Source organism: Rattus norvegicus, chromosome 6 (assembly GCF_021556685.1).
Source record: "Rattus norvegicus strain SHRSP/BbbUtx chromosome 6, alternate assembly SHRSP_T2T, whole genome shotgun sequence".
NCBI classification, from domain to species: domain Eukaryota; kingdom Metazoa; phylum Chordata; class Mammalia; order Rodentia; family Muridae; genus Rattus; species Rattus norvegicus.
This window is the reverse complement of record NC_141539.1, coordinates 78,992,805-79,020,352: the sequence shown is the minus strand read 5'-3', so window position 1 is coordinate 79,020,352 and position 27,548 is coordinate 78,992,805. Positions and strand designations below refer to the sequence as shown.

The 27,548-nt window shown below is 42.4% G+C and overlaps 2 protein-coding genes across 3 annotated transcripts in view; one reads left to right on the top strand and one right to left on the bottom strand.

Moving 5' to 3' along the window:
- The window catches only part of Ppp2r3c (protein phosphatase 2, regulatory subunit B'', gamma), a 23,769-nt gene extending 10,633 nt beyond the window's left edge, over positions 1-13,136 (top strand). Inside the window, exons 7-13 of one of the 2 annotated variants that reach the window (XM_087553835.1) lie at positions 3,065-3,197; positions 4,930-4,985; positions 5,060-5,135; positions 5,494-5,630; positions 9,056-9,193; positions 10,462-10,521; positions 12,168-13,136. In XM_087553835.1, the coding sequence (XP_087409961.1) occupies positions 3,065-3,197; positions 4,930-4,985; positions 5,060-5,135; positions 5,494-5,630; positions 9,056-9,193; positions 10,462-10,521; positions 12,168-12,356 (789 nt within the window). In that variant the 3' untranslated portion in view covers positions 12,357-13,136. The remainder of the gene's footprint in view (positions 1-3,064; positions 3,198-4,929; positions 4,986-5,059; positions 5,136-5,493; positions 5,631-9,055; positions 9,194-10,461; positions 10,522-12,167) is intronic. The other variant, NM_001014196.1, reaches the window with a different exon arrangement.
- On the bottom strand, positions 12,608-27,548 carry Fam177a1 (family with sequence similarity 177, member A1). Its single transcript, NM_001399024.1, is given in 5 exon segments — positions 12,608-15,496; positions 16,974-17,071; positions 18,548-18,614; positions 23,399-23,572; positions 27,317-27,548. Coding segments are annotated over 5 exon segments (627 nt in total). The 5' UTR covers positions 27,398-27,548; the 3' UTR covers positions 12,608-15,289.

Here is a 27,548-nt window from a genome sequence, read left to right as displayed (position 1 = left end):
CATTGGATCCCATTACAGATGGTTGTGAGCCTCCATGTGGTTGCTGGGAATTGAACTCAGGACCTCTGGAAGAGCAGTCAGTGCTCTTAACCGCTGAGCCATCTCTCCAGCCCTTGATTTTTGCCTTAATGGGTTTTGTTTTCCTGGTTTTACCTTTGTAAACATGTTAACTTTAGTATATATTGACCACATAAATAGTCTTTGGGTTCTTTTTTTTTTTCCAGCCTTTTAGAAAAATATTTTTTTAAAAGATTTATTCATTTATTATATTTAAGTACACTGTAGCTGTCTTCAGACACACCAGAAGAGGAGGGCATCAGATCTCTTTACAGATGGTTGTAAGCCACCATGTGGTTGCTGGGAATTGAACTCATGACCTCTGGAAGAGCAGTCGGGTGCTCTTAACCGCTGAGCCATCTCTCCAGCCCTAGAAAAATATTTTGATCTTTTTTTAAAAGAAAATGAGGCTGAGTATCATAGCACATATGTCTACTTCAGGCACTTTCGAGGCTGAGGCAGGAGGATTGTTGGGAGTTCAGAGGTAGCTGAAGCTCCACATAGAGTTCCAGGCCAACCTGAGCTATATCACAAAACATTATCAATAAATGAGTAGAATGGGTCTAAACAGGTTTAAAACTGATTGACAAGTGAAGTGTGGTGCCGCACACCTGTAATCCTAGGTTAGGAGGCCAGGATACAAGGACCACTGCAAGTTTGCACCTAGCCTGCTCCAATATAGAGCTCCAAGGTAGCTAGGGCTGTGTAGTAAGGCCTTGTCTCTGAGTTCCAAAAGAAAAGAAAGGAATTACTGAAGGAAAAAGTTTTTGTTTTTCTGTTTCTCAGTATGTGTGTGAGTTAGGCGTGTGAGACATATGGACAGGCAGACATGAAGGCCAGAAGTTGAGTTAATGTCAGGAATCATTTTAGTTCACTCTGTTCTTATTCATTGAGGCGGGCTCTTTGAGTCAAACCCAAAGCACGCTATATGGCTAGTTTGCTAGCCGGCTTGCCCTGGGATCCCTGGGTTGGTCTTCAAAGGCTGACGTTACAAGAGGATCACAGCATGCTGTCATTTATGTAAGTTCTGGGATCTGAACTCTGCTTCTCCCACTTGCAAAGCCACTGAGCCATCTCCCTAGCCAGCCCCTCTAGGGACTAGAAAGAGAGTAGCAGGGCTGGCACGTGCCACCGACCATGCGAAGGTTGAAGGACAACTTGATGTAGTTGGTTCTCTCTTTCCACCTGTACGTGGGTTTTAGGGCGCAGACTCGGGTCTTTGGGCTTGCACAGCAAGCACTTTATGTGCTTAGTAAACCATCATCTCACCTCAGCAGCTCCTGGCTATTCTCATAAGTGCATTATTATATTATCTTGAAATAGACCAGAGCTTTGTTTTTACCCACAGGTTTAGAGGGACATGATAAGTTACCAGGAGGATACTTGTTTCCTATTAGGTGTGCATTTCGTTAGGCCAGATTGTGAATGAGATTAAAACCTCATGATCAGAATGGCTATGCTACTTCCATATTTTGGCAGTTATCTCAATTATGTGTGTATATAAATGCTTATATTTTTTCTCTAATATGGAGCCCTCTTATAGAGCTTAAGGGAGAAGGTATGTTGGGCATAAATATCAGCTACTGAGTTAACTATTCAAATATGTGTTTAATCATCATTTTGTCGCTTCCAAAGACACTATACATAGTTCTTGTCCTTTAAGATTCAGATCAACATTGTAGTAAATCACTCTTGCTTCCACCTGTCTCTGTAGAAGCAACAGCAGAAGCGGCAGATGAGGTCGGAGTAGATAGTAGCCACATATTGAGCCTTTTAGGCTATAGTGAAGAGTTTAGATTTTATTATGAGATTCTGAAGAAGCCAAAGTTTGAATGTGTTGTCAGGGTTGGTTTTTGTTTGTTTGTTTGTTTTGCTTGTATTTATAGTTTGTGTGTGAATGTGTGGAGGCCAGAGAACATCTTGCAGGAGTTGGTTCTGTCTGTCATGTGGGACCTGGGAATTGAGTCCATGTCATCAGGTTGGCTACTCTTAAGTGCCTTTACCCATAAGCCATTGTGCCTGGCCTTTGGTTTTCAGTTCTAAAGAGTGATCTGGATGTATTATGGGAGCTTGTAAGAACATTAAATGGAGGCAGAAATCATAGGCAGCTGTCATAGTTGAAATGGTAGTGACCAGGTTGACTGGTGACTGCTGAAGAAGCCAGAAATAAACCTGGACATGCCGCCTCACACTGAGGAGGCCACGACAGGAGAGTACTCGCAAATTTGAGGCCAGCCCGAGCTACATAGTGAGACATTATTTCACCCCCCATACCCTCTCAAAAGCTAAAAATAGATCCACTCAGTATACATTTTGGACATTCTACCTTCCCCTCTACCACACTGAAAAGGAAGAAAGGAAGAAAGGGGGGGGGGAAGAGGGGTGCAAAGGAAAGAGGAAAGGAAACATGAAGAAATCACATGCCTTCGTGCTAGGTTGGATATGTGGTGTAGGGAATGGACACAGGGAAAGGAAATGTAGAGATCAAAGTTGAATCCTAAATTTTATTCTGATAATAGCAAGTGGGGGATGAAAGAAAGTCCATGAATTCCGCGAGGAGCTGGCAAGAGCTCAATTTAGACACCTTGTTTGAGTGCCTGCTCTTTATGAACTTATGAGTCTCTGATCTTCCAGGCATATGCTAAAATAGAGCAAAAACAAAGTTGTTAAAATAAATATAAAATGCCACAGGAGACTTGTATTTGTTAATTTGGATGTTGTGAAACGGAGTCTCACTTTGCAGCCTTTGTGGCCAGCCTGGACTTGAACTTGCAGTGATCCTCCTGCCTCTGCCTCCTCCCAAATATTGGGAATACTGGTATATCCAGAAAGTTTTAAATATAATAACTTGGTGTTCTAATGTTGTGTCTTTTGCTGAAATAAAATGCTCTAACCAGAGCAATCTTAAGGGAGAAAGGGTTTTATTTGGCTTACAATTCCAGTTTCCTGTGTGTCATAGTGGGAAGTGAAGGCAAGACATTTAACCGACATTTTCTTTTGTTGCCAGGACTTAGAGAACTACATCCTGGAGCTCATCCCCACCTTGCCACAGTTAGATGGCTTGGAAAAATCCTTTTACTCCTTCTATGTTTGTACAGCAGTTAGGAAGTTCTTCTTCTTCTTGGACCCTCTAAGGACAGGTAAAACAGTATCTGACTTGAATATGGGATATTATTTGTTGATACTATCTTAGTATTAGAAAAGTTCCAACACCTTCTCTGTTTTTAGAGTCAGTGGCAAATCTCAGAGTGGGAAAGCGTACAACCCATGTGCTTTCCTTTATATAAAGAGTTTCCGGGATATTCCTGCATTGACTGTAACCAGCTGTACAGTGGTGGGTGTCACCTACTGTCTCAGTGCTGTGGAGAGATGCCATGGCCTCGGCAGCTTTTATTTATTTATTCTTATTTTTTATTTTTTTTTCCCGGAGCTGAGACCGAACCCGCTAAATCCCCAACCCCCTCGGCAGCTCTTATAAAGGACAGCATTTAACTGGGGCTGGCTTAGAATCAGAGGGAGGCATGGAGGCATAGAGCCAGACATGGTGCTCAGAGGTAGCTGGGAATTTTAAATCTGGATACACAGGCAGCAGGAAGAGAGAGAGACTGGGCTTGGGCTTCAGCGTTTGAAACCTCAACCTTGGGGGCTGGAGAGATGGCTCAGTGGTTAAGATCACCGACTGCTCTTCCAGAGATCATGAGTTCAATTCCCAGCAACCACATGGTGGCTCACAACCATCTGTAGTAGGATTTGATGCTCTCTTCTGGTGTATCTGAGGACAGCTACAGTGTACTTATATAAAATAAATGAATAAATCTTAAAAAATAAAATAAAATAAAAGGCTAAATGGTAAACTATGTTATAAAAAAAAAAAAAAAAAAGAAACCTCAACCTTCATCCACCCACCAGTGACCCACTTCCCTCAATAAGGCCACACCTCCTAATCCCTGTCAAGTAGCACCATTTCCTAATGGCCAAGCATTGAAATATATGAGTCTATGGAGGCCATTCCTATTTAAACCATCTCTATGCAAATCGTAACACCACCCTCTTGAGAATTTCCCTCATACTGAGCATGATGGTGTTGCTTTAATCACAGCACTCAGAAGGCCGAGGCAGTCAGTTCTCTGTGCCAGCCTGGTCAACATAGTGAGTTCAAGGTCAGTCTGGGCTATATATACTGTCTCGCTAATTAGTTAACTAATTAATTAAAAGTATATAGCTAACTAAAAAATTGAGGGTTTCTATGAGTATACTGATAAAAGTATATTTACTAATCTGGCCACCACTCAAAAAAAGAGAAAGAATCCATTACAGATAAATGACTTCCCAATACAAATTTTTCATAAGAAGAGAGCAATTACCCAGTAATTGCTTTGATCCCTTTGCTTTTGTCTCTGGAATTTAAAGGAGTGCATCACCACACTTGGCAAAAGGGAAGCTGGAAAGTGATGACATTGATGGCACAGATGCTGTCTTCAGGAGGATGAGCCTTAGCCTTCACGGCTGAGCTAGAAGCCCTACCCCTCATACCATACTGTCCCTGTTGGAAAGTATGACTTAACTTTTTGTAGATTTGAATAACGTAGTTTTAGTAGGAATTTACGCTTAGCTTCTTGCAGTTGGAGTCATCCGAGTAGATAGGTAGTTTGTGGGTAGTTGGGGTTTGTTTTGTCTTTTTTAGTCTGGAGTTTTTGTTTTACTTGGCTTTTGTGTGTGGTTTCTTTTTCAATGTTTCAGTTTTATAACAAAATATAAGGCACCTAAGAGCTGCTCTAGCTGTTTATCATATCAACCCTGGGATTGCCTTTGTGAAACAACATCTTTAAAAAAAAATCCTCAAAACAAATTGTGTTTTATTATTTTTTTAAGGGAAAATCAAAATTCAAGATATTTTAGCATGCAGCTTCCTGGATGATTTACTGGAGGTAAATATTTTTTGAACTAAATTTTACCACATGATAATTGCTGTTTTCTAATTATATTTTTTATGTTTATTTAGCTAAGAGATGAGGAATTGTCCAAAGAAAGTCAAGAAACGAATTGGTTTTCTGCTCCTTCTGCCCTGAGGGTCTATGGTAAGCTCTGGTTTCTAAAGTCCCACCGTGGGTTCCCATGGGTGGGGTGTCAGAGGACTGTCATATACACAGGCTCACCCCAGTGTTCCCACCACTTAAGGGTCAGGACTGCAGTCTGCTGAGGTGTGCTTCTTACACTACTAATGTTTGAATGTTTGGAACTCTTCCATAGTTACATGCTTTGTTTTCAGTAGAACAATGGAATCCGATCCTTTTTCATTCGCTATTGTCTTATTTTGTATCAAATGCAGTTGTCAGGATTCACATAGGGGTGGGTATTCGGGAGTGTTTTGGTTTTACTGAGTTTCATTGGTCTTCTTTCAGTATCATTTTGTGTTTCTATTATCTTTTTTGCAAGGTCAGTATTTGAATCTTGATAAAGATCATAATGGCATGCTAAGTAAAGAAGAGCTCTCCAGATACGGAACAGCCACCATGACCAATGTCTTCCTAGACCGAGTTTTCCAGGAGTGTCTCACTTACGATGGAGAGATGGTAGTTATCGAAACCTGCTGGGTTCACACTTTTAGGCTCCCACAGCCTCTATAAGCTGTTTTCTTGATATATATCAACAAGTTTTGTCTGTCTGTCTTAAAGATAGGGTCTTATGTAGACCATGCTGGCATTGAACGTGACTTGTAGCCAAGCCTGGTCTCGAGCTCTTGATCCCTGTTGTGCCGTCCCAGGTGCCAGGCCGACAGGAGGGCACCGGCGTTGTTGAGCACTGTTAATGCCAGTGTGTAACAGGGCCTTAAACTATTAAGGCAGTGGAGTTACTTGACATTCTGAGTCCACTCTTTAGGAAATTCAGTTAAAAATACTTACCTTTAATCCCAGCGCTCCAGGGGCAGAGAATCTCTGAGTTTGAGGACAGCCTGGTCTACAGAGTGAGTCCAGGACAGCCAGGGCTACACAGAGAAACTCTGTCTCTAAAACAAATAACAAACAAAACAAAGGCAAAAGTTTTCTTCCAGGCTTAAAGCACATAGCAAATATATTTTCCATTCATTGACAGTGTACCTAAGGTCTAGGAGTGTAAACTGGTAAAAAGAACGGAACAGTCAGTAAATCCTATAAGCATTTCTGTATAACTTGGTCAGTCATTAAATTACCAGATCTGACATAGACATTTGCTCTGATTTAAATCAGGCCCATTGCCTTAATTAGTAGAGACAGGTACCTCTGTTGCACAGGCTGGCCGGAACTTCCTGTGTCCTCACTCCTGAAGTCTCCTCTAAGTGCTGGGGTTCCAGGTGCAAAGCTACCAGGGCCAGCCAGAGTCAGAATGTTCACTGTGTCTGCATCAGTGTCTTTTCCCTCTCAAAATACACGGACCTCTAGTTACACTTAGTTTTAGAACTTACATCTTAGATTAACAGGTATAATAAAGAGGTAAAAGTTTTGTTAAATATTCCCTTTAATGTTTTCAGTGTTTCCCCTTCTGAGGAGGAGAGTCTCACTGTGTAGGTCTGACTGGCCTTTGACTTACTGTGTCAGTCTAGCCTCGAACTTAGCTCTGCCTCCCTGGTGCTGAGTTTTATATACCATTGCCACCAGGCCTAGCAAGGTAACTTTTTTTTTAAATCTCACTCTGTAGCCTTTGCTGACCTGGAACTCAGAGATCCACCAGCCCTCTGCCCTCTGAGTGCTGAGATTAAAGATGCACCACACCCAGCTTTGAGAAGAAAAATCATAAATAGCATTTTAAAATCACTATTCTTGCTTTAAAAACATGTGGAAGTCAAGCTTATAATTCGAATACCTGGTGGGTGGAGGCAGGAGGATCATGAGTTTATGGTCAGCCTGAGCTGTATGATAGCCTGTTAAAACAACAACCAAAGGCCATGAAAGTAATCTTAGAGGGGCTAGGAAAGGTACTGGATACCTATAACCCCAGGACAGAGAAATGGCAGAATTTAAAATTTGTATTCAGATGGACTACAGGTGATAGAGCAGTGGTACAAGGAGGCCCCACCCCACTCCCACCATCCCACCCCCACCCCCCCTCCCCCCCAGACCATCAGGGAACAGATATTTGCAGTATGGTTCATAAGAGCAGCAAAATTGCATTTATGAGGTAGTAATGAAAATAATATTATGGTTGGGTGTCACCACAACATGAGGAACTGTATTAAAGGGTGGTGGCAGCATTAGGTAGGTGGAGCACTAGGTTAGGGCAGCTCGACAACGAGGGAAATGTAGCAGAGAGAATTTTCCCAGGAAAGACTGCCTAAGTAGTAGTCATACGGATAGAGTAGCTCTCCATCACACTGTGCCACTGATGCAAGCAGGTTAGGCAGCACTAGGCTTGTCCAGCAGCAAAGGAAAAGTGACTCCAGGACTCCTGACATAGACTGCTGGAGGCTTACAGTAAACAGACACCTTCTGGTGAATAACAGATCAGAGCCATAAGTGGATGGGGTTAAGCCTTGATGAACCGCCATCTCTGTAACTCTTGTTTCGCTTTTTAAAGTCAGGGTGTCATGTCACTGAAGCTGGCCTCGGTGCTAGAATTACAGGTGTGCTCTGCCATGCCCTGTTTACTCTTGGCTGAGGATTTAGTCCAGGGCTTCTTTGTGGGTGCAGGGCAAGCACTGTAACAACTGAACTAAATCCTTATGCTACTTCCTTAATTTCTTATGCTACAATTTTATGCAAAACTGTTCTTTATTATATCCTACAAAATCTCTTTCAAGAATGTGAATTTCTTTTCCTATCCTTTTTGTAAGACAAGTATTCTGCCAGGCATAGTGGTTCATATCAGTAGTCACAGCACTCAGGAGACTAAGACATAAGCTCTTGAGTTTGAAGCCAGCCTGAGCTACACACTGAGTTCTAGGACAGCTTTCAACAAGTGAAGTTAATAAAAACATAAAAACATAATCCATAAGTGTCCCCTTTACAAGGGGCTAACAATCTGTTCATCTGTTTCTAGGTTCATATTTTTAAATTTTTCTGTTTGTGTGTGCAGTTTTACATGCCTGTGCGAGTACAGCTCTAGGTGTCATCCTCAGAGAGGCTGTTTACCTTGGGACAGGATCTCTGGTTGGCTGGGAGGCACTAATTAGGTTAGACTGGCTGGCCACCAAACCCTTAGGATCCTCATCTTCATCTCATCAGTTCAAGTGTGTGCCACCATCCTGGACGTTTTTACATGGGAATGGATTTGAACTGAGGTCCTTGTGCTTGTAAGGCAAGCGTTTTACCACCTGAACCACCTCCCCATTCTATTTAAAATCTTTTCATTTCTTTTACTTTGGAGAAATAATCTTGCATGCCCGTGCTGACTTCAGTTCTGCTTTCCAAGTGCCGGGTTACAGGCATGTGCTGCCAAGCTCAAACCTGGTCCTGTAGACTGCGGATGCCCTGGTGTACCTGCATCCTTAGCTGCTTGTTATCCCCAGTGCAATAGAGACGCTCTATAAGTTACTGTGTTGTTTAAGTACTGACAGGAAAATCTATGATGGGTGTTAAGTTAACATTTTTTCCCAAATATTTTCAGCCCACAGTTGATGTGATCCACAGAAATGGATGATTGTGTTATGAATAACAATTTAAATAGACTGATGTCCGTTCTAGAGAAAATAGATTCTTCAGAGAAATGACACTGAAGTGAAGACAAAAATTAAATGGCAGCATAAGATAGCTTAATCACTGTCTTGACAGTTTTGTAGTATAATGGAAGAAAGTTATTGTTTAACTAAGGAAATCTCTCAAAGAAAAAGACCTGGGTCTCTCAAAACTGTACCACAGAGTGGTGCCTACTTCAGATTCCTAGAAACCAACACTAAATGCATAAATGATTTTATTTCATACTTTTAAAAATAGTTGAATTTGCCATCTGTGGCAAAATAACGTCACCTCAGCAAATACTCATTTAACTTCACTCAAGACTTCGTATGAATGCTTTCTTTCTGTAGGACTATAAGACCTACCTGGACTTTGTTCTCGCCTTAGAAAACAGAAAGGAGCCCGCGGCTCTGCAGTATATTTTCAAACTGCTGGACATCGAGAACAAGGGGTACCTGAATGTCTTTTCCCTTAATTATTTCTTTAGGGTAAGTATGCTTTGGGGAAAGGAGCATTGTTGACCCTAAGATATCTTAAATATTTTAAATTATGTACTGACAGTTTTACCTAGCTTGTTTTTATGTAAATCAAGTCTGTTTTTTTCCTTCTATTCTTATGAAATGCATAGTGATAAAGTAAAAGCTGATTTTGTTAACCTTTTCAGCATTTCTTATGGAAACAAATGTGAATGGCTTAGCTAGCCTTTGGAGATGAGCTATCCTGTGCTTTTGGTCATCAGTAACAAATGTAAATGCCTAGCTCCTGTCCAGGAAAATTTTAGAAATTAGTCAGATTAATTGCTTTAAGACAATGTTTTTCAATGTATTTATGTATATAAGAGTTTGCCTGCATTTGTATCTGGGCATCATGTTATGTTCCTGGTGCCCTAGGAGAGGTACAAGAGGAGGGTGTTGGATCCTCTGAAACTGGAGTTATAGATGGTAGTGTGCCACTGTGTTGGTAACAGGAATCAAACCTGGATCCTCTCCAAGAGCAACAAGTGCTTTTAACCACCGAGCCATCTCTCCAGCCCCAGAATTGTGTGCTGCATTTCAGTGTTCAACAGATTTGAAGTACTTACCTTGGACTTTACTGGATCTCAGAATAACAGTGTCTAAAGGGGAGTTGATTGTATATGATAGGCATTCAGACCAGTAAATGTAGAGTATAAATGTCTGCCTTGGCCCTGCAATTCCCTGGTTTGAATGAGAATACCTTTTATTGTATGGGATAGTTTTGTGCTGTTTACCACATTTTCATAGCTAAGGGTTTTTTTCCCATAATACTTAACAAAATGTGATGTGTATAACACTATCAACAGTGGTAAGGCTCAGCCTGGACGTTGAAGTGAATATGTTCCTAACTCTGGATCCTTCTGCCTCTTGAGTGCTAGAATTACAGCATGTGCTACAATGCTGGGCTTTGATTTTAAAAGGAGTCCAGGTAGACTAGCTCTGTTTTTTCCTGAATAGAGATAGTGGAGAGAGTAAGTAGAGTGATAGGTATAGTAACAACAGTCTGCGGTCTTAACCCTCCTTCCTCACCCCGAGGTCTCAGTCACTAAAGTGTAAGCCTAGAAGAGTCCATGGTTGTGCTTCTCCAGTTGTGCAGTCAGAAAGACTGGCAAGCACAACAACAGTGAGGCGTACTGATTCACATGCATTGTGGAACTGGACAGGAACTGGGGGACGAGAAGGGTATTATGGGCTTTGTGAATTTAATTTTTTATTTACAGATTTATTTCCATTGAATACAGGCCATACAAGAACTAATGAAAATCCATGGACAGGATCCTGTTTCATTTCAAGATGTCAAGGTTATTGCCCTTTTATTTACCTATATAATATCGTCAGATAATATAGCCACAGTAGTAGTAAATAATGCTGTATCCAAGTTTGTATGGCAGTGACTTATGAAGTATGAAACACCATTCCAAATCAAGTTTTTGCTGTTACTTGTTCTGAACTGTGACTTAAATCATCAGAAATGGAGACAAATTTGGACTTACTGATTGATGAAGATGATGTCATTATCAGTCTTGTCTTCTCATGAAAACATTCATTTTATTTGAAAAATGTCAGTTAGCTTGCATCCTTTAGAAGCTGTTCTTTTCACTGTATCCCCAACATTCAACTGGAAGACTTTCGATTCACGCCCCTTTTTAGTATGCTGCCTGAAAGAGCCTTCATAACTTGATCTATTAAATTCAAGAGACAATCATCTTTCAGTATGAAAACCATCATATTCAAGGCCAGAAAGATGGCAAGGCAGGTAAAAGAGTCAGAGACTGCATTTAATTCCCAGCACTCATGCAGGGTATATGCTGGGCTGCTCACAACCATCTGTAACTCCAGCTCTAGGGGATCGTATGCCCTCCACTGGCCTCTCTGTGCACTGGCACGCACACCCACAAGCGCGCACACTTGCGCACGCGCACGCGCACAGAGATCTAGAGAACCGTCATCATTTGAACGCAGAGCACTTAGTCAGCAGTTTCACCAGTTAGGAAAAGTCACCCAGTAGGACCTTTTTGGTTCACATTGACTAACTAATAAAAGACCCTGACCAGTTTTAACCAAGAACAAGTCTGAAGGGCTATTTTGATATACACAAATGGGGGGAATTTCAAGCTTTGTAACAGGAATTTAAGAACATTAATCTTTAACCAATCTGGGAAAGAATATACACTTTAAAAGTTTATATTTTATGAACCTGAGTTACTCTAAATTTTTTTAAAAATGCAATTGCTTCTTTAAATGCTATTAAAAGTTTTAGAGTAATTTTACAACAAAAGATTAGAAAACACGGGCTAATGCATTGCAGTATTTATATTGTGTAAGTGATAACATAGAAGAGGTTCTTTCCTGAATTCTAGTTAAATCTTGGAACAGTTTCATTATTGTGGATGACTGATTCTTTAATATGGAGTTCCATTTCTCCCATCCTGGGAAGAGAGTAAAAGGCACTATTACTGGAAACAAAGCTTTGTCACTGTCTCTAAGCCACTTGAGATTTTATTACTTAGCTGAGCTCTTACTTAAAAGGTATGGTGACACTTAGTGGCAGAGTGCTTGCCCGGCATGAGACTGGATGTCTTGTGTTTGATTCCCAGCAGTGGGGTTAAAAAGAAAATTGTGTCAAGACTGCTTTACCCCTACACGGCAGTCAAAACCATAACAACTAGTTAGATGCATTCAGAGAATACTGTATTAGATAGCTCTGTCCTTTATTAGCTATGAGCGTAGATTAAACTGAGCCTATTTCCTTCATCTACAAAATAAGAGATAGTTATTCAGCTAAAGAATTTCCCAAGAAAATTCTGTGGTTAGAGATACCTATCAGGTGGAAAAGAAGAAACTGGAATAAAACTTTATACAATATTTCGAATGTCCACCTTGATTTTTACATCACTGTATGACAGAAATTACTTCAACCAGCTTTCATAATTTTTTTCTCTTACAGGATGAAATCTTTGACATGGTCAAACCTAAGGATCCTTTGAAAATCTCACTTCAGGATTTAATCAATAGTAATCAAGGAGACACAGTCACTACCATTCTAATTGATCTCAATGGCTTCTGGACCTATGAAAACAGAGAAGCCCTTGTTGCAAATGACAACGAGAACTCTGCAGATCTTGATGATACCTGATCTCTGCAAGAATAGACTTCCTTCATGAGGATGCCTGAATGCTGCATGCAAAACCCTGGAAGCAGAACCCCTAGAAACATAAATAAAACTCATCACATGCCTGTACACCACAGCAGGTATCTGGCTTACTAGAATTTTGGTTGCAGGTGGAACGATTTGAAAGTAATAGGACCAACTATTTTTTTTTTTTTTTTGTTATGGTGTAAGTTCTAGTTCTGTTTAGCTGAGAAATGGAAAGTTAGATTTGCTGTAGTTAGCCGTTGAGTTTATTCGTTTAGCATTACACTGTTCCTTCAAACATTGGGACGGTAGACTTCTCATCAGAGTAGCACCACCTCATTTCTGGATTCAGAAGCTTTTGATGTGACTTTTGTTGTTTTGGTTTGTTTGTTTTGAGACATGGTCTCACTGTGTAGCCCTGACTGGCCTGGAACTTGCTATGTGGACCCAGTTGGCCTTTAATCTTGAACTTAAAAAGAGACATCTGCCTCTGCCTCCCAAGTGCTGAGGTTAAAGGTGAGTGCCACTATGCCTTTTATTATTTTTTTAAATTTTGATGTATTTCTTGTGTGTGTATACCAGAGCACACATGGAGGTCAGTAGACATTGTGATTCTTTCCTTTCCCTGCATGGGTTCTGGAGATCAAATTCAGGTTCTCAGGCTTCCCATCAAGCACTTGTACCCAGAGTTGTCTTGCCCTCCAAAGTTTTTTTAAATATGGTATTTCCAAAGAAAGTATTCAAACAAATATTTTGTTTCATTAAACTCATCAGATTGTATGAGATTTTGTCTAGGTTTATTAACCATTTACAAAATTAACTTTGTTAAAGGTTTTGCTAGAGAATTTACTAATTCAGCATACTAACTCATGTATTTATGTCTTTTTGTTTGTTGTTAAGGGTCTTGATATGTAGTCTAGGCCAGCCTCCAACTCATGATCCTCCTGCCTCAGCCTCCCTAGTGCTGGGAGTACAGAAGTACACTACCACTCCTGGCTGTGGTCAGTGTTTATAAAAAGTGAGATCAGAAGAAAATAGGATGTCATGAACTGTGATCCAGAGGAAAAAATAATTCTTCTAGGGAATTATTAAGAATAATTCTAAGGAATAGGAAGAGGTGAGGGAGGCTTAAAATAAAACAATGATTAACTCGTTAATTTTTATAGCTTGCATAAACCAAAGTATAAAAATGTAAGGCACAGTGAAAAAACTAAACCACTCACCAGCCAGTGCCAAACAAGCAGCAAAAAGGTCAATGCAGGAAGCTCAGGCCGTGCAGGGTGCCACCCTCTTGCAGTGATCACAGGCCTGAGCATAGCTCTGAGATGCTGACCTTCAGGGGAGAAGGCCTCAGTCAACTGTAGACCACCTTCACCTCATAACCGAGTGTCTGTGTGGCAGCTCTGTCTCAGAAGTTAAAAACCAGTCAAGAGCAGGAAGTCAGGCCAACATATTTTAGCAGCTATCAACTGAGGCAGAGTGTTAGTAAACTGTAACTGAGAGTGACATTAATCACACAGTGGAAAGATAAATCCTAAGGACTAAGTCCCATGTTTATACACACAAAGGTGCTTATCAGCTCCTAACTCAGGACGACTCCATACTTGCTGAGCCTTACAAATGTCAGCCCAACTGAAACTTTTATTCAGTCAGAAAGTCACCTTTGAGGTGAATTTGCTGAGGCCCTCTGGCAGGTCTCTACAGTGTGTTCGCTTAGCCGTGTCTAAGTGCACATTTAAGATGGAGAGGGTCACGGTTTATAACCACTCATTTCTAAAGCCTTTTCAAGCCATGAGAAGGCTTGAATGATGAGGATTTCTACAACACTGCCCACATTTTTCTTTATCTACTTTTGGCTATAAATCAGAGTTCTACAGATACAAGGTTCTGAACACATATTCAGGAATATTTCTTAAAAGTAGGTTCATATATAATTTGTAAAGGAATAATCTAGTAAGGAGAGAGATGGCCAAACCATCACATCAGCTGTCTGACTTAGGACTGCTACTTCAAAATGGTGAATAAACTGTTCTCCATTGCTTACGCCTGTTGGTTACTCTGCCTGTGATCCATAGAGGCTGAGTAACTGACACGTCCAAGATGCCATGTGGGTAATGACAAGGTGTCAACGCGTGACTACAACTACAGACCCACTCAGTAACTAGTGTTGATTTGTGATCAGAGCATATCCGTTCAGTGACTACTGAAAAACACAGGGATGGCTTACTGAGAGCATGAAGACCCAATCTTTCCATATAACATTCCCAACGAAAGGGAGCCCATGCTCCCATCTTGCTCCTTTCATTACACATTCTGAGCCCTCCTCGTATAAAATCTAGGGGCACTTTATACTGAGTCTGTTAATTATTAATGATTAATCAATACTTAACCTTTAAAAAACAAATGCCCCCAAGCCAAAAATCTTAGTGAATTATTTAACTCTCGTCTGAATGTAGGACGCCTTCAATTTTTGCTGTTGTTAGACCAGGTGTCACCATGCGGCTGGGCTGGAGCTCACAGTGTAGACCAGGCTGGCAAACTCACGGAGACCCTCTGCCTCTGCCTCCCGAGTGCTGCGGCTAACGGCTGTGTCACCATGCTTGGCTAAACGTCCTCGTGTTTTATAAAAGATGGTCTTAAAACACAATGCACTGGGCCGATGATAGAGCGCTAGGCTATTGAGTGTATATGAAAGAAGCCCTGGGTTTGCTCCTCAGTATGGAGGGGTAGGGAAGGGGGGGTCACTAGTTTAACTCAAAAACATCCCAACGTCAGATCTGACTGTAACAGATGCAGCATAAGAATGAAGACAGATTTACCCTTCATACCCTTCATAATTTAAAATATAAATAGTTGGTTTACGTCCCACTAAAAACATAAAAAGTTCCTGATTGGAGTTTAGGGTTTAACACTTTATGTACAGTCATTTCGTCCTATGGTGGGACAGAGACTGGATGTTGTTTGTTTTCCTTAATTGCTTCGCAGTCTTCCTCCATCTCAAAATTAATGTTCACAAATGAACTGGACACTACTGTCTCTGGTTGATCTGTCTGTACCATGGAATCAGCCTGCTGCTTGTTTTGTTGGTATTGTCTTTCTGCTTCCTCTGACATCCTGTTTTCTTCTTCTTCCTCCTCTTCCTAAAAGGATGAAATGCAGTAGTTAAAATAGTATATCCAAAAGGAACAGATATTCTTTCTCTCAACAGCAGCTCCCCCTGCCCCCCACAAACTATAGTGACATGTCTAATCCAGACATAGTGATGGGGGGTGTGTGGCTCAGAGGTAAAGTGCATGTCTAGAATGCATGTAAGGTTTGATCCCCGCACCACATGCACCATACACACACACACACACACACACACACACACACACACACACACACACACACACACACAGAGAGAGAGAGAGAGAGAGAGAGAGAGAGAGAGAGAGAGAGAGAGAGAGAGAACCACTACCACCAAACCAAACCAAACCTGCCCCTTTCCTGTTCTCAAAGTAAAATCATTAACGGTGGATGGCCCAACACTACTTCGCTTAGGAGTGACTTAGATGGAGTTAGCCTAATAAAGATCAAAATGGCCACTGTGCCACTTTAGTTAGCTAGTGGGTTGGCTCACTCGTTAAATGGTCTCACATGGTTTGTCTTCCCCTGAGCACCTGACCAATGTATAGATCGTCCAGTTCCTTCCCTCGACAACCTTGCAATCTAGTAGGGAAGTTAGGACATAAGGAACAGTGATACAGAAAGAAGAACAGCAGCAACTACAGAGTGACCTCCAGTTCACAGCTGAGGTGGCATCTGGATTTTGACCCCCGAGATACGTGCAGTCTGCACAGAGTGCGTTTACTCTAGGAGACTCACCCTGAGATCAGGCAGAAGACTCCAGAAGCTACTAAAGTGGTCTGAATGAGACCAAGAGGCTCTAATCAAGGAGTGCAGTGTCTCCTTGGTTTTTGTTTTGTTTTAAAAAAAAAAAAAGTTTGAAGCCACACAACAAAATAAAGGTGATCTTTCTAGGCCTAACTCTAGATACAGCCCTCCAAGGACAAAGTTTGCCATTTACCTAACACACACCCTATGTTCATGCCTCTATTCTAGCTTTACCTGAACTATTACTCTTGATTCACTTAAAGGAGAGGAGCAAACTCTAGCTTACAGTGCGCTTGTCAACATACACCAGGCGCTGTTCTGAGAATTTTATACACTAATCCAAGAGTAAATGGACTTCTCATGACAGGGAGCTTATTGAAGTTAGTAACTACCTCACTGCTTACACAGGCTGGTGTTGTTTCTTCATTTTCAAATTAAAGTGACAATACCAAAAGATATATAAAGATCAAATACACATGAGGCATTTCATTTGTTAGCACTGGCAGAGAAAACCTAGCATAGGTTATACATTTACCTTAGGAAATCCGAATTTTGAAGAATCATAAAACATGTTAATTTGATAAACTAAGCTGTCTTCAGTGGTAGAGCCTTTGTGTGGCATGTAAGGTCCTGTGTTTGATGTCTAGCACTGCAACAAATGAAGGAGCTGGCTTTCGAGCTACTAGACCATCCACATGGCCTCAAGTCTCCAAACCATCAAAAAAGTGAAAAGAGGAGACACACCTCCTTCTTCATCCGGTAATACTCATCAATGGCATACTGGTATTTTGGGGTGCTGATGCCCAAAACTGAAGCAATCTTCTCTCCAAGAAAGTCACACACTAAAGATACAAAAGTTAAAAGATACAAAACACCATAAACATTTCTTGAGCATTTTATGTAATACTAAGAATACAAGAGTTACTGTTTTATCCTTAATCCCAATATCACCCTGTCTCCTCACTTCTGTCCTGGACACCAGGCATTTCACATCTCTATCTCTCTGTGCTTTGAGAACAGTGTCTCGCTCTGTAGCAGGGAGTTCAGAGTACTTGGTCAGCGATCTTCCACCAGCCTCCACAGTGCTGGGATTCCATGTGTGCTGCCATGGCCAGCACAGTTACAGCATGTCTTGTTAATTACTGCAATGTTCAGGTACAGGTCTAGTCCTTAGGACAATACACTGTATTTTAGGATATCGCTGTTCAGCTATCACTGGGAAGAGGGCTGCTCTTGCCACCATGACTTCCTCACCAGAATGCACTGTGCCCTTGAACTTTGCACCAGAACAAATCCTTAAGTTCTTTTGTCAGGGGCTCTGTCTCACCAGAATCAGCACCTGATACAGACGGTTCTGGCAGGCAATGAGGCCAGGCCTAGTTGTGGCCAAAGTGGATAAAAAGCTAACATTCAAACGTAGATCTATGTAGAGCGTGTGCCCTTCTGTCACACCAAACTGTCTGGCACACAGTACAGGCTCAGGAAGTGTTGACTCAAATACTAGCCATGCTTTGCTCTAATAAAAAAAAATGACAGTCATCAACTAGTTAATTGGAAGCAGTAAATTTTGTTATCTAAACATTAACATAACTACATAAATCGATAATTCATTTCCCTCAAATATCAGTAACAATTCTATTTAAGGAGTGAAATATGTCAGGGACGTAACAACAGAAGAGGCTTTGCCTGGGATGCACAGGACCAGTTCAGTCCTCAGCAACGTGAAAAGTTACATGGACAAAAGCAGGCTTCCGTGTAACTACACAACAAGGAAACAGTGGGAAGATGCTACCAAGCAAGGAGGAAACAATAAGAGAAATACGCATGAACGGTTCCTAACAAGGCTTTAGAATAGGCACTGAGCCTTAATGAGCTTTTCAGCAGTAACAGAATGGGTGATAACAGCATTTAAAACATGACAATCCTGTCTACATGAATGGTGCCATTTTCCAGGGGCTGTTTATCACTACACTAATAGGGTAGCACAGTGTGTTCTGTAGAGGTCAGAGGCCAACTCGTGAGGAGTCAAGTTCTTCCTAAGGGACTCAGGGGTCAAATCTGGTTGTCAGTTTGACAGCAAGCACCTTTGCGTGTGTGAGCAAACTCACTGGCCCTAGTTTGTGTCCTTCTAACACAACTAAACTGAAGACCATTGGTGCAAGCTAGAGTACTGGTTTTCCAATGCTAGCTGGCTACCTACAGAGGACAAGGTAGTTCCCTAGTTTGTTTCCGTTTCTTGGCAAGATCTTGTTTGATAAAGCTCCTGGGTGCAGGATGTCTTAGAGCAGTGATAGAATATTCAGTTCAAAGGGCCGTACCTGAGAGGGTTGATGTGGCGGCCCGCAGCATGTAAAACCAGAAGTAGGGGCCCCAGGGAAGTTTTGTCTGCAACAAGAAGTCAGATTAGCAACATTCATCTAATAGTATCTTCAAACCAGAGCGAACTAGCTACATGATAGATAGGTATGTAAGGCATCCAGTCAAATAAAAGCCTAAGTGTATCTGGATCCCACCAAGATCCTCCATGCTTTCCCATAGGACTACCATCCTTACCCATGGAAGGACTCAAAACAGGGTTAGCACTAGAAGGGCACTATAACTCAGGCTGGACTCCCTATAGCCTTTCTCCTCTCTTGCTTGTCTTCATTCTTCGTAAGAACATCCAGGAGAACACACAAAGAAAGGACCTTGCAGATACATCTAACAAACATTACAGCAGGAAAATTCTGGTACAGAAATGAAGGGAAATAAGGGGCTATCAGTGAGTGTTCAATGGTAAAAAGTAAACGACACAGGAAGGGTGAGCTGTTTGTTCTGTATGCATGTATGTGTGTTTCTTTTAAGACAGGGTCTCGCTCTGTAACTCTGGCTGTCCTGGAACTCACTCTAAACCAGGCTGCCCTCAAACTCACATATATCCACCTGCCTCTGCCTCCTGAGTGCTAGGATTAAAAGCCTGCAGCACCACACTCAAAAGGTATATTCACTAAAGACCCAGCCCATTTTTTGGTGGTGGTGGTTGTTTGGTTGGTCGGTTTTTGAAATAGAATCTCTGTATGTAGCCCTGGATATTCTGGAATGTAAGGAGACCAGGTTGGTCTTGAATTCACAAAGATCCCCCCTACCTCTGGGACCTGAGAGTTGGGATTAAAGACTCATACTACCGTGCTAGACACACTTTCTATAACAACATGAAATTCTTAAAATGTTTTGGGTTGTATGAGTAAGAAACTACTTAGAAAAAAACTAGGCATAAAAACCCAGGTATGTAGTGTGTGCTTGTAATTTCAGCACAAGAGAGGCAGAGACTGGAGCCTCTCTGGGGCTTGCTGGCCAGATGGCCAACCTAAGTGGCAAGCTCTAGTTCCCTGTGAAAAGATCCTGTCAAAAATCTTTGTCAAACAAGGCAAAGAGATTTGGCTTCCACACGTCCATGCATGGGTACACCAGCATACATGTGAGCATGCACACACCTACACAGACAAAGGAAAACACAGATACTCTCACTGGACAGTTTGAAGTTGTTTCTCGAGACAGTAAGAGCCAACACTGAAGCAAGGACTATCAGCCCTGCTCTGGCTGAGGAGAGAGACAGCACCTGTCATCACCCCACAGCTGCACAGAAGAAACTCATCCAGCCTGTTACTTGGACACAGTTGTTGCTAAGCCAAACCACAGGTGGCTTAAGTCTCTCCAGAGTCATGTCACCATCTCAGAAGCACATATTTGGGTCTATGCTGTGGCTTTTTGAGTTTACAAGTAAAGCCACACATTTTTCTGTTCCTTCAACAATGTGTCTCCAGCTTCCTTCTCGAGACCTTCGATTTTCAGACGACTCTGGTTAATAATATGGCTGTACTCCCTAAACCAGTGGTTCTTAACTTTCCTAATGTCACAACCCTTTAATACAGTTCCTCATGTTGTGGTGACCCCAACCGTAAAATTATTTCATTGCTGCCTCGTAACTGTAATTTTGCTGCTGTTATTGTAAATATCTGATATGCAGGACGTCTGCTGTGTGATCCCTTGGAGGTTGCAACCAACAGGTTGAGAGCCTCTGCCCTAAAGAGTCCTATAGTCTAATAAGATCCCCATTTCCTTCTCTTCAGAAATTGGCAAACTAATTCTAAAACTTACATAGTGCTTTAAGGGACCTAGAACAGCCAGGCAATCTAGAAAAGAGAAAAAGATGAACAAGCCCAGTACTCAAACATTTTTCAGCTTCAAAATCTATACCAGGCACAGGAGAGGGAACACAGCACAGGAGAGGGAGTGCACCTGCACTCCAGCTCCAGACACAAGAGGCTGGGATTCATAGATAGGATGGAGGCCTTAAGTTCAGAACAAAACCACATTAAGTAGTCAAAGGTTTTAACAAGACAGGGCAGCAAGACCATTTATGTAGTTTGAATAGGGATGGCCCCCACAGGCTCATAGATTTGAATGCAGGGTCACTAGGGAGTGGAACTATTTGAAAGGATTAGAAGGTGTGGCCTTGTTGGAGGAAGTGTGTCATTGTGGGGTAGGCTTTGAGGCTTCGAAAGCTCAGAGTCTGTGTTCCCATCCTCCCCTCTTCCTGCCATCGGATCAGGATGCAGCTCTCAGCCAAGTCTCCAGCACCATGTCTGCCTCTGTGCCACCATGCTCCCCACTGTGATGACAATGGACTGAACCTCTGAAACTACAGACAAGCCCGCAAATGTTTCATAAGAGTTGCTTTGGTCCTGGTGTCTCTCCACAGCAACAGAACGGTAACTAAGACACACTCAAAAAGAGTTTTCAAATTACACTGTGAAGTCTGGAAAATTACATGGCCAAGTATCTTGTCTGATCCTTACTCATATCGTATACAAAACTAACTCAAAACGAAAGTAGCTGATGGTGTCTATGAGCACACCTGTAATCTCAGCATTCAAGAGGCTGAAGCAGGAAGATCACCTTGAATTCTGAACAAGCCTTGGCTATAGGTTGTCTAAAACACAAAACCAGTACCAAAGACCTGAATGTACAAACTATACCCATAAGGCCTCATTATGAAGCTAGCCTGGCCTGGAACTCACTATGGTGCCTAGGCTAGTCGTGAACTTGGTACTTTCCACACCCAGTCTGACACTATAAAACTTAAAAGAAATAAACCTGAGAATTAACACTAGCTGGGTGTGGCTGGGCACACACCCCAAATCCTAGCACTCAGGGGACACAGGTATTGCATACATAGCTACTGCCTGACATAACACCCACACACATGAAAATAAAAGTTTAAAAAAGTGAAAAACAACAAAAAAAATGGTGTGGCCACAATGGACAATGATCAGGCAGAGTTCCTCGAATGTTTAAACAGTTAACAAATGCCCCAGCCACTCCACCCCAGCCACATGTCCAAGACAAAAACCACGCAGTGACACAAAAGCCTGTATTCACAGCGCAATATTCATATGACCAAATAGTATAAACAACGGCCGGTTCCACTGACGGGAAGGAACGGCTGAGACGTGGTACAGTCACACCATGAAGTGTCAGCTGTAATAAAGGAACAAAGTACTGACATGTGCTATCCATGAGTGAACCTTGAAAACACCAAATGACAGACAAGGCTGTGTATAACAGGGAAGGCTATGTATACACACAGAGACCTGTGCCAGGAATGAGGTGGGGCATGGGGGGTAGAAAGGGAAGCTAATGCTTTTCAAGATGGCATAAATGTGCTAAAACTGACTGTGCTGTGCTAACTACTACTGAGAATATGCTAACTACTGCTAAATTATACTTCAAACAGGTGAATTTGTACACAATGTGCCAGTCTTGTTTCTATGGAGACACTGGGTAACTTTTGAGGAAATGGGATTTTTTTTTGGCAGGGGTGTCTTGCTTTTTCTTTTTTTCTTTTTCCTTTGAGACAGTCTCATGTAGTCCAGACCAGTCTCAAACTTGCTGCATAGCTAAGGCTGGCCTTGAACTCCTGATCCTCCTGCCTCCACCTCTTGCCACAGCAGTTGAAAATGACTTAAAAACATGGAAACATCTTTTAAATGATTTATTTAACTTTATTTTATGGGCATTGATGTGAAGGTGTCAGATCCTCTGGAACTGGAGTTGCAGGCAGTTGTGAGCTACCGTGTGGGTGCTGGGAATTGAGCCCAGGACCTTGGGAAGAGCAGACGGTGCTCTTAACCACTGAGCCATCTCTCCAGCCTGCATACAAACATTCCAAAGACAGCTCTAACTAATCCCTTCAGAGTACTTTAAGAGAAAAACATCTATCCAAACAACCCTTCTACTTTATGAATTACCTCTAATAGTCAACATGTCTGCCCACTGTGAGTACACTGTACTTTGAATATTTTCTGTACTACAGAATGTGCAATAGCTTTTATTTTTTAGAGGCTGGCACAGTTCTGAGACTTGGTTTCTCTATGGAACAGCCCTGGGTGTCCTGGAACTTGCCTTGTAGACCAAGTTGGCCTCAACTCACAGAGATTCATCGATTTCTGCCTCTTGAGTGCTGGGATTAAAGGCGTAAGTCACTGAGCTCCACATGGAATTTCTTTCTTTTTTATTTTTTTGAATTTCTTTTTTTTTTCTTTTCTTTTCTTTTTTTCAGGGTTGGGGACCGAACCCAGGGCCTTGCGCTTCCTAGGCAAGCATGAATTTCTTTTTTCAATAGCTAAAAATTTACTCATCTAAACCTTATAAAAATTAACATCTTAAATTAAAAATAATTTTTAAATTCTCTAATCTGTTTCTGGTTTTATTTATAGCACTTTTGAGAGCCTTCTTAACTATAGGACATTTATTTGTTCATGGACTATATCCCCATATAGTTTATACAAGCCACTGCCCCATGACAGCACCTACCCAGAGCCTCTGAGGTACCCACTGTAAACACGGGATCAATGGACTTTGCTACCTCGAAGAACACTCAGTCTGTGAACTGAAAGGGACAGATTGAAATATGGATTTACTAGAGCCACACATAAATTCACAGTACAAAGGAGCAGAACTGGTTCAGGCTGCTGAAACGTTGGGAATATTTCCACACGCATTGTGTAAAAATAATGTTTTCTTCCAGATCATAATGGATGGTAGTTGGTTTAAACTTCAAACAGTTCCTTCCATTCAGTGTTCAAGGAGCAAACCCAAGCAGGCCCAGCCATCAGCGTCAAACATACCGGGTCGACAGTGGGCAGCACATCTTTCTTGTCCAGGCCGTCGACCTCATCCTCATCGGTGCTGTACTCCTCCATGGTCTCTCCGCTGACGAAGTGGATGACCCTCCTTGGGACTTTCTTCTTTTTCCCCATGACTCCCAGTTCTACATTCTCAAAGCCTCTTTCGTTACTCAGCTATGGCAATGAAAAATTAAGAAAATGAGCTTTGTGTGAGTCTGTCTTCCCTTGTATGTCTAACAGATGTTTGACTGCTTTATTTTAAAGATCAGAGAAACTAGAAAAATCCTTAAGCAATTTTTAAAAATTATATATACCTCAGGAGTCCTAAATCCAACTCCTTTTGGGGCCAGGAAGGTCCCCCACATTGATAAATCTCTACAGGGATGAAGGGCTTCTATGAAGACGCATGGTCCAACTAAAGGCATTTAAAGTGAAAGAAACCTACTTTTTAGATTTATTTTTATGTGCATGAGTGTTTTACCTGAATGGACCCCCATGACTGGGAGTTATAGATGGTTGTGAACCACCATATCACAGCCATGGTGAGTAACCAAATCCAGGTCCTCTCTCAAAGTAATAAGAGCTCCTTACTGCTGAGCCATCTCTCCAGCCTGGGGGGTAGGGGGGATTTTAAACACTGTGCCAAATAAGATCTAAAAAGCCTTCAGTGTTTTCTATACCTGAGTTTTCAGATAACTTGGTGATTAGTACAGATGTGGCAACAGGGTGTTGTCGTTGGTGTTGTTGTTGTTATTGTTTTGTTTGTTTTTTAACAAAGAGATCCACAGATTTCAGAACTGCTTATAGAAGACTGGCGTGGTGGTACACATGTTTAATCCCAGCACTCTGGAGGCACAGAGACAGATCTGTGAGTTTGAGGCCGGTCTGGTCTATTGAGTTCCAGGACAGCCAGGGTTACATAGACTCCATCTCAAAAACAAAAACAAAACTACTTATAGAGTATAGAATTCTAAACACATCCAAATTTCATTCTGAAGGAATTATTTATTCTGGTTTTTGTTGTTTGTTTCTGTGTGTGCATGTGTGTGTGTGTGTGTGTGTGTGTGTGTGTGTGTGTGTGTGTGTGTGTGTATGTGTATTTTGCTGTGCTAAGAAACAGAGGTGCTAAGTAAATGAATAGAGCTGAAACCTGAACTCCTCAGGTACTGAGGCTGGGACTCTGTTAAAAGTCTATTGGGGGAAAAGAATCAGGATACAGTGTCCCATCAGATCCTCGGTGGCCTGTCGGGCCTAGTTAACAATGTGGAGGAGTCTACTGTTTCTCCTCCTTGCCTGCATTGTGCTTCAGGTTGGCCTCAGCCCATCCCCCTCCTTTGTGTGACAGGTTTCATTGTAATAGCCAAGGCTAGTCTACAATTCAAAAGTAGGCTGAGTTGGTCTTCAATTCACTGCAACCCTCCTGCCTCAGATTCCCAAATGCTAAGATTACAGGTCTAAGTCCCCACACCTGGATGGTGTTTCTGTTTATTGAACAGATCGAGGAGGAATATAAATTGTCAGTGGCCTCTATCTCCTCCCAGATCTCCACAGACCTCTTCCTCAAACCGGGCAAACCCCTACAGTTCTCAGAGGTATTTTTACTTCAGGAAATGTGAGTAAGTCACAAAACTGGTGAATTCCAAGAGTCTCTATCTATGGTGTGAGGACACAGTGTAGTAACGCATACTCAGAAATCCTTTGTCATCTGTGTAATGGGAACTCGGGAGAAGAGGCCATGGGAAATTCCTGGGAGATTTACCTTTTTCTCTACTGCCGGCACTGTTTAAATATTTATTTTTAATCAAGACTGTGAAAGCTGGAGCTGGAGAAATGACTAAGTAGTTAAGAGCACTTGTTCCTCTTCAAAGGCCCTGAGTTCACTCCCCCTCACCCATGTCAGGTGGCACACCATGGCTGAAACCCCAGCAGCAAGCATTCAACTCTTCCTGCCTGATGGACCCAAACATACATGGACCCACATAAGTAAGAAGGTTTTTGAATGACTATGAAAACACTGTGGTCTAGTCCTTTTTTTTTTTTCTCTCTCTCTCTCTCTATGGTAACAAGATGCCATCTTGGAATGAGTCTTAGCCCTGGAAGCTGGAGCAATAATGAACGGGTGGCCAGGCCTATGGTGACTGTGATGGACCTGTTAGCACTCCTGAAGGGAGAGTTGGGAGATCCTTATCTGGAATTGCAGCCATCATTCCTTTCCTAGTTGCAAAGGATCTTGGGAGAGTCAAGACTATATAGAGAAGCAAAGGAGAGGCTCCATTAGCTCAGCACCCATGACGGGATGGGATGAGATAGTGTAGTGGTACAGTTGTTTGGGTCACCTGCGCTCTGGTGAGGAACCCATCCATATTCTGTAAGGAGGCCTGATAAACTGAGAGCCTCACCAGGATGGACACAATAAACTTGCATTTTGGTGGGTCCGTGGAACCCATCTGGGGGTAGCTGGAGGTTTGTTTGTGCCTCCCCAAGAAAAGTTAATATAACAACTAAATATTAAACCAGAGCAAGGAGCCACTCTTGAAATAACTGCTCTGAGTATTGATATGCTTCCTCTGCAATCAGTTCAGGCTGGAGTAGTGTGAGCACAGCAGCCAAAGCTGGAGAGAAATGAAACACACCATCCACTGCACTCCTGAAGGGCCAGGTCAAGCCAGCAGGACATCGAGGAGAGCCTCCCCTCAACCAACTCATTTTCAACACTGTAGCCCCAACCCAGGTGGGCCTCACACTGGTGGCAACCCTCCTCAAGACTCCTAAGTGCCTGACCTCCTGACACCTTACTCTTCCTACACAATAGAAAGGGGGGAGGTAAGAGTCCATAGAGACTTGTATGTAGAGCAGACTGTGTGAGCACATTTACACACCACTTAGACTTATAAGAGATAGACTCACAGTCAGAGCAGAATTCAGAAGCCTGTAGTTTTGGAGAAGTACCCGACCAACACTCAATTATTTATTGTAAAATATGAAGCTACTGGAAAAGCATCTTTCTTACCTGAGGTAGAATTTAAAGTTCTTAATAGCCAAAATTACATATACTCCTGAAGTAAGTTTTAAAGTGATTTTTTTTCCTAAATTAGTGATGACTGAGACAACCCCCTGCACCTGCCAGTAGTGGGTTTACGATGTGGCCAGTCACAACTGTATTCCGGATTTGGGACAGTATGAAGGGCATGATGGCTCAAGGTGCTGAACACCTGAGTTGTCTTTTTCCCGCCCCTCTCTCTAACACACCACACAGCCAATTATAAACTAAAGAGGATGTAAAACACTTTATTAGTAGCTTATAACTTATATGTTGAACTTTTTTTTTTACAAAGGATTACATATATTAAAGTTAGTATCACAGGATTATTTTACTGTCTTAAGGTATCGTCCTTTCCTTGTGATTCACAATTGCCGTTAGCACATGTCTGTGTTGGGCTGTGCAGGTCACCTCATCCGTGAACCCATCTCCAGACATTAATATAGAAGGATTAGATGAACTGAAGACTAAAAGTCTCAGCGAGGGGTTGTCCATATCAGACTATCTTAACTAATGTGGGAAGACTCAGCCTGAGAGTGAGCAGCCGGCAGAGTTCTGGGCCCTGGGCTGGGTAGTAGTAGACTGAGCTAGCTTATAGTGCATATGCTATTCACTAATCCCTGGTTCCTCGTAGCCACAAGGCAGACCCCGACAACCCCTGGGTTGTCGCCCACGGCTTTTGCTACTTTAAGGACAGAGCCTTTCCGGGACACGCCTGTTTTCTCTCGCTGGCAACCGGTGGCTGGAGTGTCTCCCCGGAAAGCTCGGGCACGGAGGCCGCGGCGCCTCACCTCGGCAGCCGCTCCTAGCCCAAGCAAAATGAGGACACGGAAAGTAACCCCGAAATGTCCAGCGCCTGCCCCTCGTCGCCAACCTACCTGTCGTGTTGTGTCTCCGAACGCCGCGGCGGCCGCTGCCTCGGTTTCTCCCGTCGCCGCGCATCCCGACTCCCGGTCCATCATTAGCGCCGGCCCGGGCAGCGGCGACACAGAGGTTAGTCCGAAGAACGTTCCCCACCGCCCGCACGAAGGATCCTACCGGATCGCCCAGGCCTCTGGGGCTGCAGCACCCAGTCCACCCTCCCAGCGAAGACGAGCCTAGATCGCGGGC